Source organism: Cuculus canorus, chromosome 3, assembly GCF_017976375.1.
Source record: "Cuculus canorus isolate bCucCan1 chromosome 3, bCucCan1.pri, whole genome shotgun sequence".
NCBI lineage: Eukaryota > Metazoa > Chordata > Aves > Cuculiformes > Cuculidae > Cuculus > Cuculus canorus.
The window spans coordinates 116,001,432-116,018,573 of NC_071403.1; the positions used below are offsets into that span (position 1 = coordinate 116,001,432).

A 17,142-nucleotide genomic window follows, 5' to 3' on the forward strand; every position below is an offset into this window, starting at 1 on the left:
AGTCACTAAGGCACAGAGAACTGCTTTCCTGGTCATCAAGCCTAATTGGGGATGTTCTGTCTGGTTCCTGGCATTGTAAATCCTGCCAGTTCCCGCAGGGAGCTGCAGCAAGGTTTAATGGGAAGAGTTTCTTTAACAAGAAATGGCTTTCCTGGTTGTCAAACCAAACTGAGGGCATTTTGTCTACTCCTTGGCATTGCAAATCCTGCCTGTTCCTGTGTGAAGCTGCAGGAAGCTTCAACAGAACACACCATTCAGAGCACAAATCCACCAAGATCTCCAGAAGTCTTTCAGAAGACACCTTTACCAAACCTGCAGTTGGACTGCAGGACCATCCCTTGTCCCTTCATCTCCATCAGGAATAATAAGCTTCAATTTAGAACAAGACCCCACACAGCCTCACAACCCACCCTCAGCACCATCCCGAGCAGGTATTCCCCTCACTTCAGCAAGTATTATCTTGACTGCAGAGTGGAAGTAGCCACCATCACACATTCACTAGTCCTGCAGACAAAATCTGGGAAGATGGAACACCTTCACACCAAGGAATGCCACAGGACATGGGTTCAGTGGAGTAAAACAGCTTTCATCTCCTACAGGGGGCTGCAGCTCCAAGCAAAAGGACGTGTACACACACATGAACTTCATGCAGTGCCTACTGCTGCCAAATGCAGCTCACCTGTATGATCACCCAACCCTTGGCCGGAGCTCTCTGCCTATTTTCAGAACTTTAAGGTTGCTTTAGTCCCCACTCTCGGTCAGAAAGCTGATGAAGAAGCAGGTTTTTATCTTCATTCTGTGACACACCCAGGTTCTCCTTCAGTAAAGATGGATCCGGGCCAGAATCTACCAGAACTGACAGATCCAGTTCTTACACCACAGCTAAAGATGCCCAAACACAGCAACTTTGGTAAAGAGAAAACTGAAGAACCTATTACTAATAGCAAGGTCACGGCAGTGGGCATTTTTAAACATGTTGGGGGGGGGGGAGAGAAACAGGCAGGAGATACGTACTTGAATAGATGGGGATAATCAACAAGCTGTAGGGTGTAGAAATTTCAATCCTTTTCCCATTTAATCCCAGATCCCTTTTACCTTCCAAAGTAGAAAGCCATTTGGTTCTTCAGATGTATTAGCAGATCAGTAAACTATCTTTTACCTCTCACTACAGAGGAGGAACAGTAGAAAGTTATTCGTAGGTTTTTGTTTTGATTGAGGGGGTTTTGTTGAAGAACAGGTCTGAAGTTATGGCACCCATCCAACAACTTGGGATGTCTTCCAATGTAAATCATGTTGTAGTCATACTGGGGGTCTGTCCTGCTCTTAATGCCTGAGCTCATCACACGTCATATTTGCCCCAAGGGCTAGAAGCCTCCAGTACAATTTTTCCCAGCAACCAGACAATTAAAAGACAACACCTTAAACATTAAATAGAATCCATGTTCTCCACCCACAGAAGCACTTTAAGCTGAAGAACACAGATCAACCTCCAAATGACCTGTAGATAGCCAGATTTCACTAAGCTGTGTGTATGTGGGACTACCTGCAGTACGCTGAAGCACTTTAAACCCAAACAGATCAACCCAGACTACTGGTAAACGTTTCTTAAAAGATTTATTTAAGTATCATTTATCACAAAGAGGAAAATACATATAAGATTAGAAGCATGCAACCATCTTCCACATTTCTATTCATCTTTTCTTGCATTCGCAGCACACTGTAAGACAACTCCTGTGCCACCATCACTTCTTCCTGAAGAATAAGATGTGTTGAGACATAGGATAACCAAAAAAAAAACCACAATAAAGGTAAGATAACGTATGAGGAAAGTGCAAAGTAAAAAAAGTCACGTATATACCACATTCAAAACCCCTACCCCTCAAAAAAAATCGATAAAGGCAAACTGTCATTTTGCTGCATGATCAGATTGTCTTTATGAACTACTTTACAAAAAAAATTAATATAAATTAAGGGCACAATCCTGCAGACACTTATAATTGTAGCTAACTTCGACCATAGGTTGGCTCAGTTGGTATTATTAAAAGCCACAAGTTAGTCACATGCATAAGTTCTCGCAGTATAAGGCCCTAAGGCAATAAAATGTTTAAGAGCATTAAGGAGAACAAAAATTAAAGCAAACAAAATCACTCCCAGATGTGTTTTGCTTAGTAAGTTTATATCAAACGTATTTTAAACAGAACAGTTTGCTCCTAAAGCCCTGAATATTTCTATTACTTAAGCAGTTTTGCAAGATTAAAAGACAAAACTCCCAGGAAGCTGGTACAGATGTTTAATTAACACAAAAATTGCTTCAGGCAGGTACGTAGGGAGGTGGAGATTCCTTCTCAGGCATCTTCACTGCCATTTCATAGGTTGGCAGAACATACTAAAAAGAAAAAAAAGACATTTTGAAGAGTTTAATGCAGAAAGTTTAGAGAAAAAAAAACACCCACAACAAACCCCTACATCCCCCATCAGCAACCGAATCCTGTGTTGCAGGCAAACGTTTTTAAGAAGAACTTGCTGCTGCTCCTAGAGACCTTGTGAGGAAGTGAAAGAAGGTGCAGCAGCAGTTTGCTGCCCTGCCGAACCCAACCCTAGGTCACTCATGCCACCCCATCATCTCTTGGTTTTGCAAAGCAGCAAGGAAGGCTTTAACTGGTGCAATCAGAAGGCTTCACTCTACTACAAGAAAAACATTCAAATGCTTTTCTCTATAAAACCTCCTATTTTATGCACTATACAAATATAACCAATAATAACCCACGGTAACATTAGCTGCTTTAACTTTTTTAATCTTTCCAGTCTTTGTTTAGAAAGCTTGTAAACATATATGGATATGGTGAATTTCTCCTTTGAAATTAAATGATGCCAGTTCTTTTTATCTCAAAAAGATGTTTTACCTGTGGAGGAGCTTCAAAAGCAGGGTACACAGCTATCTTTGGCAAATTTCTGTTGAGAATGTATTTGTAGCAGTTCCATACACAGTTAATAAGATATGCCTGAAAGAAGAGAGATTTCTCTTTTTAAAGATCGCACATGCATTAGTTGATTCAGAAATCAGACGCTGGATTACATTCATATGACAAAAAGGAGCACAAATCAATTTAGTTAACACGTATCTGAGGAACAGCTGCTACTTCACAGATTTAGCCACATACCTCTGTGGATCCCCATTTAGATTTGCAATCACAGGGACTCAGTATGAGCCACACAGGTTTTAACAAAAAAATTCACAGATCCAGTCAACTAATCTGCTATCTGCCACAGCACTGCTAATCAAAATTAATCCTCCACTGGCTTATGCTTCTTCTGTGGATTTCAGGCCAAACGTGCCAGGAGGAGGAGGACAAGGCCAACAGCACAATCCCACTCATCCCCTGAGTTTGCATTCCCATTTGTCCAGCTACCTGGGCAAAGGGCAGGGCATGAACACGTAACTGAGGTGAGCAAGGAAGACAGCAGAGGAAAATAGCCTGGACTCAAAGTCAACACTAACTGCTGCAGAAAGACATACATATGTTCTGATGAGGACTAGATTTTTTTTCTTAATTAATCTGCATAATGTAAATCTCTGGATTTTTCATTGGCAAGTTAGCACATGGTGATACGCAAGATACCTAATTTCTCAATCAATACAAAACTATTATCTCCAGTATTTGGCTTCCACTCCCCCAGTCACACATTCCTCTTGGGGAAAGCATAGAAAATTAATAAAATACTTTTTCTGTACTTCATTTTTTTCTTAAATTCAATCTGAATCCAGTAAAGGAATATTATCATGGCCAATGATCAAATCATTTCTCTAATATACTTCGCCTGCACAAGTTTTTGTAATTCAAATGAATGCCTCTGTATCTACATCTTCAAAAAAAAAAAGAAAGGGTGATATTACCAGTGATATCACCCTTCAGTAATATCACCCTTCAGTAGTTAGAAAGATGCAGCTCTGAGTTAACCTATGCATTTCTTTCTTCCATCATCTTCCGTCCAAAACATGCACTTTGGCTTGTTAGGCACAGTGAGAGACTTTACAAAACTTGTATGCAGTAACTCAGCCTTTGTTTATTACAAACTTAATTACAAATATTAAATTTATCTCCACGTATGCAAAAAGATGGTATTTGAAGTCTGTGCATTCCTATTTCCTACTCAGGAGGGGCAGAGCTGCACAAACATGCCCCACTGCATACAAACAAGGTAGCTGAAGACACCAGTACACAAAATATAAGACTTCAGTCATATTGTAATTGACCATCCTCACAATTCTGCTCACAGAATTTCTTAATTCAGCATTAAGAAGCCAGCTGAGTTCTCAATTCAGCATTGAGGATTAACTGAGATTGACAGCACTTTACTATAGTAACTCCTGAAACAGATAAGTGCTTAAGCTTTAACTTACCTTTAAAATGATAAATAAGGCAAAGAACACCAGAACAATGAACAAGAGACAGCTGGAGTCCAAGGCAAGCAGATCATCTTTGTAAGGGAAATCCGGCTAGTTAAAAAAAAAAAAAAAACAGGGAAGGGAGGGAAGGGGAGAATATAAGCAACAAACACTGCACAGTCACAAATGTAACAATTATATCCAAGCTTCACAGAAAATTAAGAATTCCTGCATAAACTAGCTCCCTACAAACAAAAAGTTCCATTTCTCATTAGTTTCTTCTTTATCCTCCCACAAAGCACAGAATTTATCTTGCCTCTGTCCTGCAGGAACAGGTCACTACAGAAAAGGGTGGTGTATACAGAACCCTTGTACTGTCCATGTTATTTCCCCAGTTAATACAGATATCCATGAAATTCCCTTTTTAACAGCTGTAGCACAGCATTTGTACTTAGCGTCCTGTACTTGATAACTTTTAATGACTTAGCTTTATTACCTCCTGTCAGTCCAATCAGTAACACACATGCACAGAGCACAGAGGAAAAACGCCCTCAAACTTCAGAAGAGCCAAAACAAAGAGCTTCTGCAAATTTTGGACTCTTCTTTCCCTGACCACAGTGACAAAACCTCCCTCCAACACCAATCCATTTTATCTCCATTTTAATAAGGATGTTGTTCTGAACATCTGCTCAAACAGATCTAAACATCAGCCACAAAGAGCTTGCGATCCCCATTAACTGACAAATGTATTCCATCCACTGAGTCTTCTTGCACTTAAAACACAGGCAGCGCTAATGACAATGCCACTACAGTCTCTTTAGAAGATATTGTTTCAAAATGAGAAGAGACATATAGAAAGTAAAAAGGAACCCTCAGAATCTCAGATTCCATCCCAAAACGCTGGCAGGACCCATCACATGAATCCTTATCTATAGTAGTCATCCCCTTCACCACACAAATATGGGTCAACACATTTTTAATCTGCAGTAGCCACAGAATCATATGCTTAAAGGGTTTGGAACATCTTTGGTTCAAGTGCAAATGTAGCAGAGACAGTTTAGACCAACAACTCCCATCACAATTCATTATTTTCTCTCCCTGGCTCTCCTTTTAAGGAGCACTGACACTTTCAGCCCTCCCACCTCTGATAGGCTCTCCATCACATAACCAGCATAGCAGTGGTCCCCCTATGGCTGGTGCAGTCAGAATTCCTTTCTTATGCACAGAACCACACCTCACTCACTTATCCAATTAAACCAAAGCTTAATTTGAACAAACACTTACCAACTGATCCAGGTAATCCTTGATTCTGGGCAAGTAGGTTAGAGAACTGATGGCAACCAGACAACTGAGCACAAAGTCAAAGAGTTGGTAACAGAAAAATGGGATCAGCCAGCCTACACGATGCTAAGAAGAAAAAAAAAAAGCAGCAGCCTGTAAGCTATCTAGTTAAAAATTCAAGCAGCAACTTTAAAACCACGGACTGTAAACATACTTACAGCAAGTGCGCCGTACACCATCATTGCACTGATTGTGAACATGAGAAGGGAGATAGCAAACAGAACACAGGCATTTTCTGCATTAAAAGAAAAACAATAAGCGTCAGTCATTTCCTGACATTGTCACACTGCGGCTGACAGGTACCTGAGCTCTATCCAACCCATTCCTATGATCTGTTCTAAACCATTTCACCTGTGCAAACAGGCAGCAGAATTGAGTAACTCTGATCTCTACTCACAGAAAAAGACCTGCTTCAAGAAAACCGGCAGGCATTTGGAAAAATCCCTCTGCCTGAATACAGCTCAGATGTACCAATTAGAAGCCTGACATAGCTTGATGGCAATGCAACATAATGATGCTGATTTGCAATATATGTCAGTGCTAAAAGTATGTGAGTGATTAATGTTACAACTGGAAAGAATTTTAAGCGAAGCTAGCACAGTACCAACCTTTAGACTTTAAAATGGTTTGATTACATAATTTGGTCATTGGCAGTGAGAGCAGCACTGCTCCTTCAGTAACACTAAGGAAAACAGGAAATCACTGTGTGGAAGGTATCCCATTATTTACAAGAAAAGGCAGCTGAACAGAAGCCAAATGGTAGCAGAATCCAGGATAGTCATGGAAACCGAATGATAAAAATTCTTCTTGTGCATCACAGTTAGTGATGACAGAAGCACAGCTGCCTTCCAAAGTTAGATTATAGTGGTTCTCCTACAACAAGCACGGTTTACATTTTTAAACACAGAGAAAGAAACCTACTTGTGAGTCTATAGATGTGGTAAGTTAATGTTTTTAGCAACACTGAAGCCCAACTGTTGCAGTTCCCCTGCCTGAAACAGATGATCTGAGAATCTTAACTTTCTAGTCTGCAACTGATTTGGAACCATACGCTGTAGAAGCACTTTCATATCCAATTCAGAAGAAGATAATACCTACATACAGAGATGGCATCAAGAAGGAGGTCCTCTCATGCCTGAAATGCACTGCATTGATCAGAGAGCCCGAAGTACTCAGCAGCAATCAACCCAACCAAGTGTGGGTTTCTTCTGAGGAACTGTTACTCACAATATCCAATCAAATTTGTAATATCCCTTCAGGCACACAAAACCCTCTAGCCCATATTCCAACATGGGTAAGAAGAATCGTAAAAGAATGTGAAGGTCACTTTACACTGGAGAGCAGAGAAAGCACCTTTAGAAATATCCCTCAGTCCTATGAGCTTAAGGCCACTAAGTACAACATCTGCTACAGAACACATGACATTTTACAGATACCTGCTGTAATTTTACTTATTATCTAGGTTTTATTAAGTATTTGATCCTTGGTCCCACTCTTATTTCATTACTAAAAAGCGTAAGTTACTGTCACAAGTCAGAACTGATAGATCTTCAACTTCAGGCATAAACAACTAATACGAAGACTAAACCAAAACTCTCAAAGTCTGGATTTGCACTGTACTACATATCTCTGCTCCAGACTGGACCTGGTCCTCCGTAACTTTTAGTGTAATGCAACAGACTGAGAGAAGACACATTAGGAGGGCCACACTGGACATACTTCTGCACATTTGAAAACAAGAAAAACACAGCATATGTCCAAGTTTACATGCCATACTACAGTTAAGAAACTTGGTCACTACAGACGAGTTTGACACCCATTACACTTGTACACATCATACACTTAATCTGTAACAGAGAGGAAAGTAGGTTTAATTCTGCTAGTGATACATTCTGTACATCAAAGAACTTAGATAAATACTTTGGTTTCATTCAAGTACTTAACATCAAAATTCTTCCATTTTTCTTAGAAAGATGGCATGGTTTTCTTCTTAGTAAACTCATACACAATAGCTGTAAGCTCTTTCCTTAATCCATGAGGATCACCAAAAATTAAAAGAAGAAAAGAAAAAACACTTTAAAAATAGTTTTCTACTGACACTTTTTTTTTGTTTTACTGAACAGCAGGGATAGCAAGTGTTTACGGAGAAAGGGAGTTAGAGATGCTCCACACATACTTCAACAGTCAAAGCGTTAGAAGGCTACGAAATCTTTAGAAATCTTAGTTTAAGATACTTAAGAGTAGTAGAAAGTAAAAAAAAGATATTCCATATAAGGAGGTTTTTTTAATTCTCGTAGAAGACCTCAATCCCAGAATAATTAAAGAGACATTCAGAAAACAAGACAAAGACAATCATATTTAAAAGCTGCATACATTACACACTAGTGTAACGCAAATACACCACAGCACTACATGCTCTATTTTCTAATCAGACACAAAGTTGAACACCTACCAGCCATCCTCTCAGAAGCATAGTAATTTCCGATGACTTCATACTGGATATCAATAGTTGGCACTATATTCGGATGAGTCACTTCTACTGTCAACAAGATGCCCATCAGCAAGTTCACCACCTGAGAAAGATCACAGTTACCTAAAGGTTATTTACACTGCTACAGCCATGATCTTTTAAGGACACACTAATAAATATTTTACTTTAGTTAGAAATACATTCTTTGCTTTGCCTGTGCTGAAGAACAACAAACAAACAAAGAACACAACTTAAATTTCAACCTAATTTAAACTACTACTAAAACACCAGACACTTGGTAGTTTTCATGAATCACAAGTAAATAACTTTGTGCTTAAGAGGATGGATAGGGGTTGTAGGTATTCAAATGACATAAGTAAACTGATGTTGCATGATAAATGCGTAGATTTGTGAATCGAAAAACTGGAAACAGTTAACAAAGGCCAGGAAGTAAAAGGTACAATAATGGACACAAGGAGGAACATTTGGAAGAAGTTTCTGCTTTCTACAACAAATTTAAAGGCAGAATTAATTCAATGCACAAATAAGGTACTGCATCCTACTTTCAAGCAGTGCTGGGGGGCAAGCAGTACAAGACGGTGTGTATGCATCACACAGCAAATGCTGAGGCTAGGAGGGAAAATTTCTACTACAGCTCTAATTCTCAAACGTAGCTTGCTTCTTCGTTTCTCCCATGTTAGTTTTAATAGAAGCAGAGAACCATCTGCCTCCCCCCTCCTACATGATTTATTAAAACCTCACTAGTCCTTATCAGAAAGGCTACACAAACATAGGTGAAGTTAAAAAAAAAAAAAATCTCACAAGTGATTGAACCGCAAAATCTATATGCATTCAGCATTGGCTACACGCTTACCAGTCCTCCTCCGCACTTACAATGCCATTAAAGGACTTCTCTTTCCACATTTTGGTACGTACCAGAAATGCTTTCAGTAACAATAACAGCTCAAAAAGTCAGAAGTAGCTTAAACCTCTGCAAAATTGCCTTCAGAGCATTTATAACCTCTTCAAGACTTAGAGGGGCATAGTTTCTGTTATTAATATCTGGAAAGACGGGCCAAAGAAAAGATTGCATTAAAAAAAGTCATGACAGTATTTTCAAGCTGCAGTCGTTTGCCAATCAGCGTCCCGTACGGTCACCACCACCAGCAGCATCTTTTACAATCAGCCACAAAAGAAAAAAAAAGCAAACTGCTTTGCAGTTTCTCACAACTTAAGAGTATTTGCCAGATATTTCGTCTTTTACTGGCTTGGTTCCAGGAGTCAATTATAGTAATAGTGGCAAATCTACACACAATTACTGAAGTTTTCAGTAAGGAAAAAAACTTTCAAACATTTAAAAGGATTTTTTTGCTTTTAAACACACAGTTCCTACAAGCCTTTTTTTTTTTTAATAAGAAAAGGGTTTGGCTGAGTTTTGTTCTTTTTCGTTTAGAGCTAGGTTGAGAGATAGTGTAGTGATAAGCTTGCTAATCTTTCTGCTAAAAATGGCCCTTTAGTGAAATCCAAGCCGATTGTTTTGTAGGAATGCTAACATGCCATCGTGTATTATACAAACTTCATAGAAATTCCAGCTACTTTCAGCCACTTTACCCTCCATTTCATGTCTTGAAACAAAAATACAACAACCAGTACAGCTGGCAGTAAAGAACTAAGTTTAGACACCAGTATGTTTAGTTTTGAAATGCACATATTTTCATCCCTTGCAAGACATTTCCTACAGGGCAAACTCAAGTTCTCGCCTACCACTTGTTCAAAACTTTTATTTTGCTTTGCCCCTGTTCAAAAGCATAGTATACTATACCCTCTCATCACCTCTGTTTCATCCTCCTCTACTCTGGCTTTCTGCTCTCAATGTTATTTTCATGCCTTCTATTTCCTCCTCTCTAAGTGAGCCAGGGGTACCAACCTATACTTTGCAAAATAAGTTTCTGCCCTATTTGTTTTAAAAAAAGCTATGAAAAGGTTCAGATCTCTGGCAGCTGAAACACTGATTTCTACTTCATAAAACACAAGGAGACATGTTCAATTATAGCTAAATCATTTACTGTTTATACACAGTCATAACTTTAACTTAAACAGTGATAAAGTTCAGGACGAAATACATTATTACTTCAATACCGAGTTTCACTGCCATGATAGGCTATCTGCTTCGAGATAAAGAGCAAGCAGCACTTGAATTAATTAAGTACTGAAGAACCTGAATGCCTGTGAATTGTTAGTCTGTGATCCTACATTCGTCACTTTCTAAATTTTCCTCCTATCCATGGTTCTAATTTACCATACAAATATTCTTAGCAATTTCACTAGTTACTGAGCACAGTTCAAAGTATTGAAGATTTATTTTGTCAACCTGAAACGGCATGCAATGAAAATAGGGAAGAGCAATTCAAAATCCAATCTATTAGGATCAGTGAGACAGAATAAAAACGCCAACTTTAAAAAATCCCAAATAACAACAAACTCAAACCTCTGCCAATTAACATTCCCAAACTTCCGGTACTCTATTACCGCTATTTGTGAACCGCATTACAACACTGAGCAACTCATCATATTCAACATACGGATTTCAATTAAGAGTTACCAACAACTCTGGATTAGAGTCCCTTTTAACCACAAAGCCAGAGCCTATATTTTAAGTGCTACCATTCTTTCACAGAAGCTTGATAACGGCCACACCAAAGGCTTATCTCAAATTAATAGTCAATGTGACTACCAGCAAGAGAACAGTTTGGAGTGCAAGGTATTATCGAGCTTAAAAGAATATACCCACCAGGCATGAGCTTAAAAGAATATACCCACACACCTGAAGCACAGGTAAGCTTCAGTGTAATCTGAAGATTAAAATCACCACTCCTCAAGAACACCCGCCAAACCCTGACGAGCCAGCACTCAGTGGACAGTGCAGCATTCTGAGGTAACACCTCAGAAATCCCAAGTCCCCATCCTCACCTTTTTTTGTTAGGAAGTAAAACTAATAATAAAATCAATCACAAAATGCATGTTCCAATTCTTATTCAAAAGATGGTTCTGTTAAGATGAAAGTACTTCGGTTTTTTATTAGTTCAAGAAGTATATTTTACTCCTATAAAATTGACACCACTGAGCTTAATGAAAGTTTGGTGTAGCTATATAAAAATTAGAAATCCAATAGTGGGTATTAAAATAGAAAGTCAGCATCTATTACAAACTGGTAACAGAAATATTAGCTCCCCATCTGATCAGAACTCAAAAGACTAGGACTATAGCAAGCAGTAGCTTTTTAATTAGTGAGCTTTATCTCTAAGGTATACGCTTAATGCCTAATCATGAAAGTGCTTTCACTCTCCGGAGGCCTGAACATGAAGGCTACATTTCCCCAAGCACTCTGAGTAACTAAAAGTCTTGGACAGAAACAGGAATTCGTACTTATAATTTGCTTATTTCCTTCTATGAGTATGAAAGAAGAAGGAAATTGCCTTGCAGTACTACCCTTTCTCATCTTCCTCTCACTTTTCCAATATTTTTCCTTAAATATTGTGTTCCTGAAGAAACAAACCAAGATGGGGGATTGACTTCTATTATTATTATTTCACTGAAATAATTAAAAAAATGAAAAAGAATAATTTTAAATACAGTATTTCAGAGCATCTAGCACTGTCAAGGTTAGACTGAGACCAGTTACATTCTTTCATTTCTGGAAGGGTTCACTGAACAAAAGACTCCAGAGATCACCTTGACCCTCCTGCTAACCAGTAGCAATTGCATCATTTTTACTCCATTGCTGAAGTTTGCTGCAGGAATGAAAAAGCCACTCCCTCCAAAACAATGCTCTTACTTTTAGACTGTTTATTGAACTCTGATCTGATTTTTGCCAGGGCTGTGTTCACATTTCCGGTTTCTGGAAAGAGCTGCGCCTAATAAGAAAGTTTACAGGAAGAAACAAACTTCAAAGCCACACATTGGCAATTATGGAGCTAGGAATAGGTGGTTTCTTTTTAATTCGTACACAGAACAGTAGTGGGTGTTGCAAACTAAACCAAACTATATTAGTCCTGGAACTCAAGTACGAGTCTGCTAGAAATGTTCTTAACTCATCTTTTTGCAAATACAGTTTTATCTACTTATCAAAAATGGCATCAGAACACGGACTGAAGCACGCCCAAAAGACACAGTTTGATCACACAGTACCAAGAGCAGACATTTTAAAAGAGAATGTCCTTGCTCTCTTTAGACTTGCAGAAGTGCACAAGGACAGCAACAGAACTGTTGTAGGGAGGAGACAAGTTAATTAGACACACGATTACGAGTATACAAATAAGCAAGGAAAATGTGTAATTGGTTACATAAGAAAAATGCACATCTTAAATTGCCCAAACTCTTATCTTACTGAAACATCTGGAGTAGATTGCTACCAGACTCCATTTTATGTTTGGTATCAAATTCCTTCAGGCTTGCACAGCACAAGAACACAGTGTATCCAGTAAATACAAGCTGACCAAGATTTTCAGGAACACAAAGCTATTGTTGAATTCCTCCAATAAAAGGTTACCTCCCTCACAAGAAAAAAAAAAAAATCAGAAAGTTATTACTGTTTGTCCCACAGGAACTCACAGGCATAAACTATTAAATTGATTTAGAAATACTTATCAGAAGCTACAGTCTGAAAGACTCAAGTTAGTGATGTACTTAAACGGTGTGTTAATTAACAGCATGTCTAAACAAGATGACATACCGTAGACTGTTAAATTAGTTTTTCTTTTTAACTTATCTTTCTGCTGACAAACATTAATTTTCACTGTCTGAACTGTAGTTTACTTTCAGAAGGGACGAATTATAGTTGAATTTCAATTTAAAGCATTAGGCAAGACCACCTAAGACTTCAGGGAAACACCTTATTTCAGCTCAGAGAGCTATCAGACTTAAGAGAGTTATCACCTTTTCCCAGCTGACAGCTGCGAAGGATTGGATAAACATTTTTCAATGTGCAGTTTAACAAAGTGTTTGATACAGCTTACAAAAAAACGGAGCTATGAAGTACTTTGCATGCACCCTGCTACCCTGAATCCAACTATACTTTTCCCTGAGTCCCTTAAATTTATGAGAGATCAAAGGAACACTTTGCTTCAGGCACCACTCCACCTCTGAAGCCATCAGCATACTTTTCACCATCCATAAGCATTACAGATATTTGCACAGATACAGAAAGGAGGGAGAAGTGCTGCATCCAGGCAACAAGATGAAATAGAAGCACAGCAAGTGAAGCAGAAACTGGAAGTACTACTGTGTCTGCGGCCTGGGAAAGCACATCCCTACCCACTGCCTCCACCAAGTTCCTGGGTTTCTAGATACTCAGACCAACAGGAAATGAAAGTAGGGAAGGCAGTGCAATGCATTTGTTTCAAAACAAGGATGAGTGTCTCCTTACTGTTAACAATTTATGCTTTTATTTGAGGCACCTGAAACACATTTTTTATCTCCTTCCATCAGCACAGGACAAGACTTCTGGCAGTTTTTCAGGTTTCCAGAACAAGTCTCATGTTCCATACTGCAATGGACCTTACTTTTCTATTTTACATCAACTAACAGCAGAACTCAATGAACAGCAAGACATTTTTTCTGATTTCTTTTTGAAAAAAAAAGTTCCTTTCCTAGAGTTTTGTTACACCTCCCATCCCCTATCTTGCTTTTTCTTCCATTCCTCTCTCCTGCTGTTTTAATATTGCCTGTACAAAAAAATAAATACAGGAACTCCCCATACTTGCTTAAGATGAATTATAAACTCTCCAAATTTAAATCCCCATGCCTCCAGCTTTTACTGCTGTAAAAGCAGTTTCTGTGCATGGTTTCTTCATATCAAGATGTAAGAATGCAGAACTCTCCCTTTGTACAATCTGGTGAAGGAGAACACAGGCTTTGGTTACATCTTCAGGAGAACAGAAAAGCTATGATGCAATGTTTTTAAATCATTACCATATTTTTCTGCCCACGAGGGTAAGAGGAAGGAAATCACTTCAATAAAAAATAAAAGAGGAACTAAGTTCTCCCTTGCAGGGACTAAGAGAAGTTAAAGCTCCAGGCCTTAACTTGCTGACACTTGTTTCTATGTTTCTACTTCAGTTGAAAACTAGAGTCTTACACTAAATACTAAATCTTTAGTACTTCAGCTTCACTACCACAGCTCTCTCACAGAGAAAAAGCACCCATCAGTCAGCAAGCAAGAAGTGTTTTGGAAACTAAACCTGTTTCTATGGCTTCTCAACCACTGCATTGAGAAGACAGAGTACCAAATAACCAGGTACATCCCTTTGCACAAAGCTCTTCATAACAAGCGTGGCTTCTGCTTGCTGAAGACCCTCACCTTCCTACCAGAGATTACATGCTGCTCAGGAGAATCCCACCTTATCATCTTATCTTCCACACACCAGATTCCAGTCTCCTCAAACAGAATCACAGAATGACCTGGGTTGGAAGGGACCCACAGGGATCACTGAGTCCAACTCCTATCCCTGCACAGGACAATGCCAACGTTCACACCAGGTGTCTGAGAGCATTGTCCAAATGCTTCTTCAATTTTGTCAGGCTTGGCGTCATGACTGCTTCCCTGGGGAGCTGCTCCAGGGCTCTACCAACCTCTGCGTGAGGAACCTCTTCCTAACGTCCAACCTAATCCTCCCCTGGCACATCTTCCTGCCATCCCCTTCGGTCCTGCCCCTGGTCACCAGAAAGAAGAGATCATTAGCGTCTCCTCTTTTACCAAAAAAAGACACGTTCAGCAATGTTTGATTATTATAAAAGACCCTACAGATCTCATCTAAGAAAATGAAATGGAAATAGTAACAAGTCCTTGGAGAAGGAGCTCAACATGGCCTGAGTTTTCCCTTCATTTTACTTTTCTAACCACAACAAGGGAGGTTGTCAAAGGAAAAGTGGCTTTGGCAAGCATGAGGTAAACCTCAAGCAGGAAGAGGGTGACTCCATGCTGGGAGACTCCAGGAAACACACAGTGTCCCTGCCCAGATGGGCCCAGGGCACAAAGCACGATGTGAGCTGCCTCCCAAAGGAGAGCAACACCCGGGGCAAGGAGGAAAAAGAAGGAAGGGAAGGAAGGGAAAGAGGAAAAAAGAAGGAAGGGAAGGAGGGTAAAGAGAAATAAAGAAGGAAGGGAAGGAGGGTAAGGAGAAAAAGAGAAGGAAGGGAAGGAGGATAAAGAGAAAAAGAGAAGGAAGGGAAGGAGGATAAAGAGAAAAAGAGAAGGAAGGGAAGGAGGATAAAGAGAAAAAAAGAAGGAAGGGAAGGAGGCGAAGAAGAAAAAAGAGGGAAGGGAAGGGAAGGGAAGGGAAGGGAAGGGAAGGGAAGGGAAGGGAAGAAGGAAGGAAGGAAGGAAGGGAATGAAGAAGGAAAAAAGGAGGGGAGAAGGAAAAAAGGAGAAAAAAAAGGAGGGGAGAAGGAAGGAAGGCGAGAAAGAAGGAGTAGGAGAAGGAAAGAAGGAAAGACGAAGAGGAGAAGGAGAGCCCGCTCCCCGCTCTCACCATGTACCAGGTGCCCAGGACGATGGTACCGGTGCGCACATGGCAGCAGCCGCAGCACCGCGCGCTGTAGAAGCGCTCCTGGCCGCGCTTGAACGTCATGGCGGAGGCAGCGCGGCCGCTCGCGCTCCTGCCGCTTCCCCTGCGCCCCGGCCCCGGCCCCGCCCCGCGCGTCACCGCCCCTCTGGCGTCACTGCCGCGCCGGCCAATCGCCTGCCGACACCCCGCCTGTTGCCGCGGCAACGCCTGATTGGCGGCGCCCAGAACCAATCGCAACCGGCCGTGCGCTCTCAAGGAGGCGCGGGCGGGGCTTTTAGGGGGCGGGGCCAGTGGGGGGCGGGGCCAGTGGGGGGGCGGGGCCAGTGGGGGGGCGGGGTGGTGTCGCTGTGCCCCTCTGTCTGCCGTGTCCGAGAGCCATAGGGATGGAGGCACAGAGACAGAGGCATGGAATAGTGGAGTCACAGCGTAGTAGGGACAGAAACAGAGAGTCGTACAACCTCAGAATCATACAGGCATAGAATCACAGAGTTAGAGCATCCCAGAATCCTGGAATGAGTCATAGAATCATAGAGTCCTATCCTTGAATCAGAGTCACAGAGTCAGAGCATCCCAGAATCTTAGAGTCATAGAATCATAGAATCACAGAATCACAGAGACTCAGAATCTCAGAACCATAGAATCTCAGAATCGTAGTCACAGAATCATAGAATCACAGAGTATCATAGAATCAGAGTCATAGGGTGGGTCATAGAATTAGAGTTACAGAGTCATAGCGTCACAGAATGCTGCAATCAGAGTCATAGAATCACAGAATCATAGAATGGTGGAATCACAGAGTCATAGCATCTCGGAATCATACAATGACAGAGTCATAGAATCGTAGAATCTCACAATCATGCCATCACAGAATCATAGCATCGCAGAATAATAGAATAATAGAATTATAGAATTATAGAATGACAGAATCACAAAGGCATATAATCCCAGAATCAGAGAATCGTATTCACAGAATCATAAAATCACAGAGTATCATAGAATCAGAGTCATAGAGTCAGTCATGGAGTCATACAGTCACGGAGTCATAGAATCACAGAGTGACAGAGTCATTGAGTTGTATGATGAAATCAGAGTCACAGAGTCTGCCCAGGGAGGTGGTTTTAAACCCTGGATGGGTTTAAAAGACAGGTAGATGAGGTGCTTAGGGACGTGGTTTAGGAGTGGACAGAAATGGTTTGACTTGATGATCATAGAATCATAGAATGAATTGGGTCGGAAGGGATCTTAAAGCCCATCCAGTTCCAACGCCCCTGCCATGGGCAGAGACACCTCCCACTGGATCAGGCTGCTCAAAGCTCCATCCAACCTGGCCTTGAACACCTCAAGGAATGGGGCAGCCACAGCTTCCCTGGACAACCTGG

At 40.5% G+C, this 17,142-nt stretch overlaps 1 protein-coding gene across 1 annotated transcript; it reads right to left on the reverse strand.

Moving 5' to 3' along the window:
• Positions 1-1,597: 1,597 nt before the first annotated feature.
• On the reverse strand, positions 1,598-15,886 carry LAPTM4A (lysosomal protein transmembrane 4 alpha). Its single transcript, XM_054063279.1, has 7 exons — positions 15,728-15,886; positions 8,181-8,301; positions 5,887-5,963; positions 5,672-5,794; positions 4,403-4,498; positions 2,904-3,002; positions 1,598-2,386 (listed from the first exon to the last, which is right to left on the reverse strand). The coding sequence occupies exons 1-7, from the start codon at positions 15,824-15,826 to the stop codon at positions 2,312-2,314; spliced, it is 690 nt and encodes a 229-aa protein (XP_053919254.1). The 5' UTR covers positions 15,827-15,886; the 3' UTR covers positions 1,598-2,311.
• Positions 15,887-17,142: the final 1,256 nt, after the last annotated feature.

Bases quoted from the DNA above. Each gene is read 5' to 3' on its own strand.
- LAPTM4A (XM_054063279.1), bottom strand. From the start codon at position 15,826: ATGACGTTCAAGCGCGGCCAGGAGCGCTTCTACAGCGCGCGGTGCTGC. The intron at 5,795-5,886 runs GTAAGTATGTTT...TTTTCTTCTTAG, and splicing joins TGGTGTACGGCGCACTTGCT to CATCGTGTAGGCTGGCTGAT. The intron at 3,003-4,402 runs GTAAGTTAAAGC...CTCTTCTTTCAG, and splicing joins CCTTATTTATCATTTTAAAG to GCATATCTTATTAACTGTGT.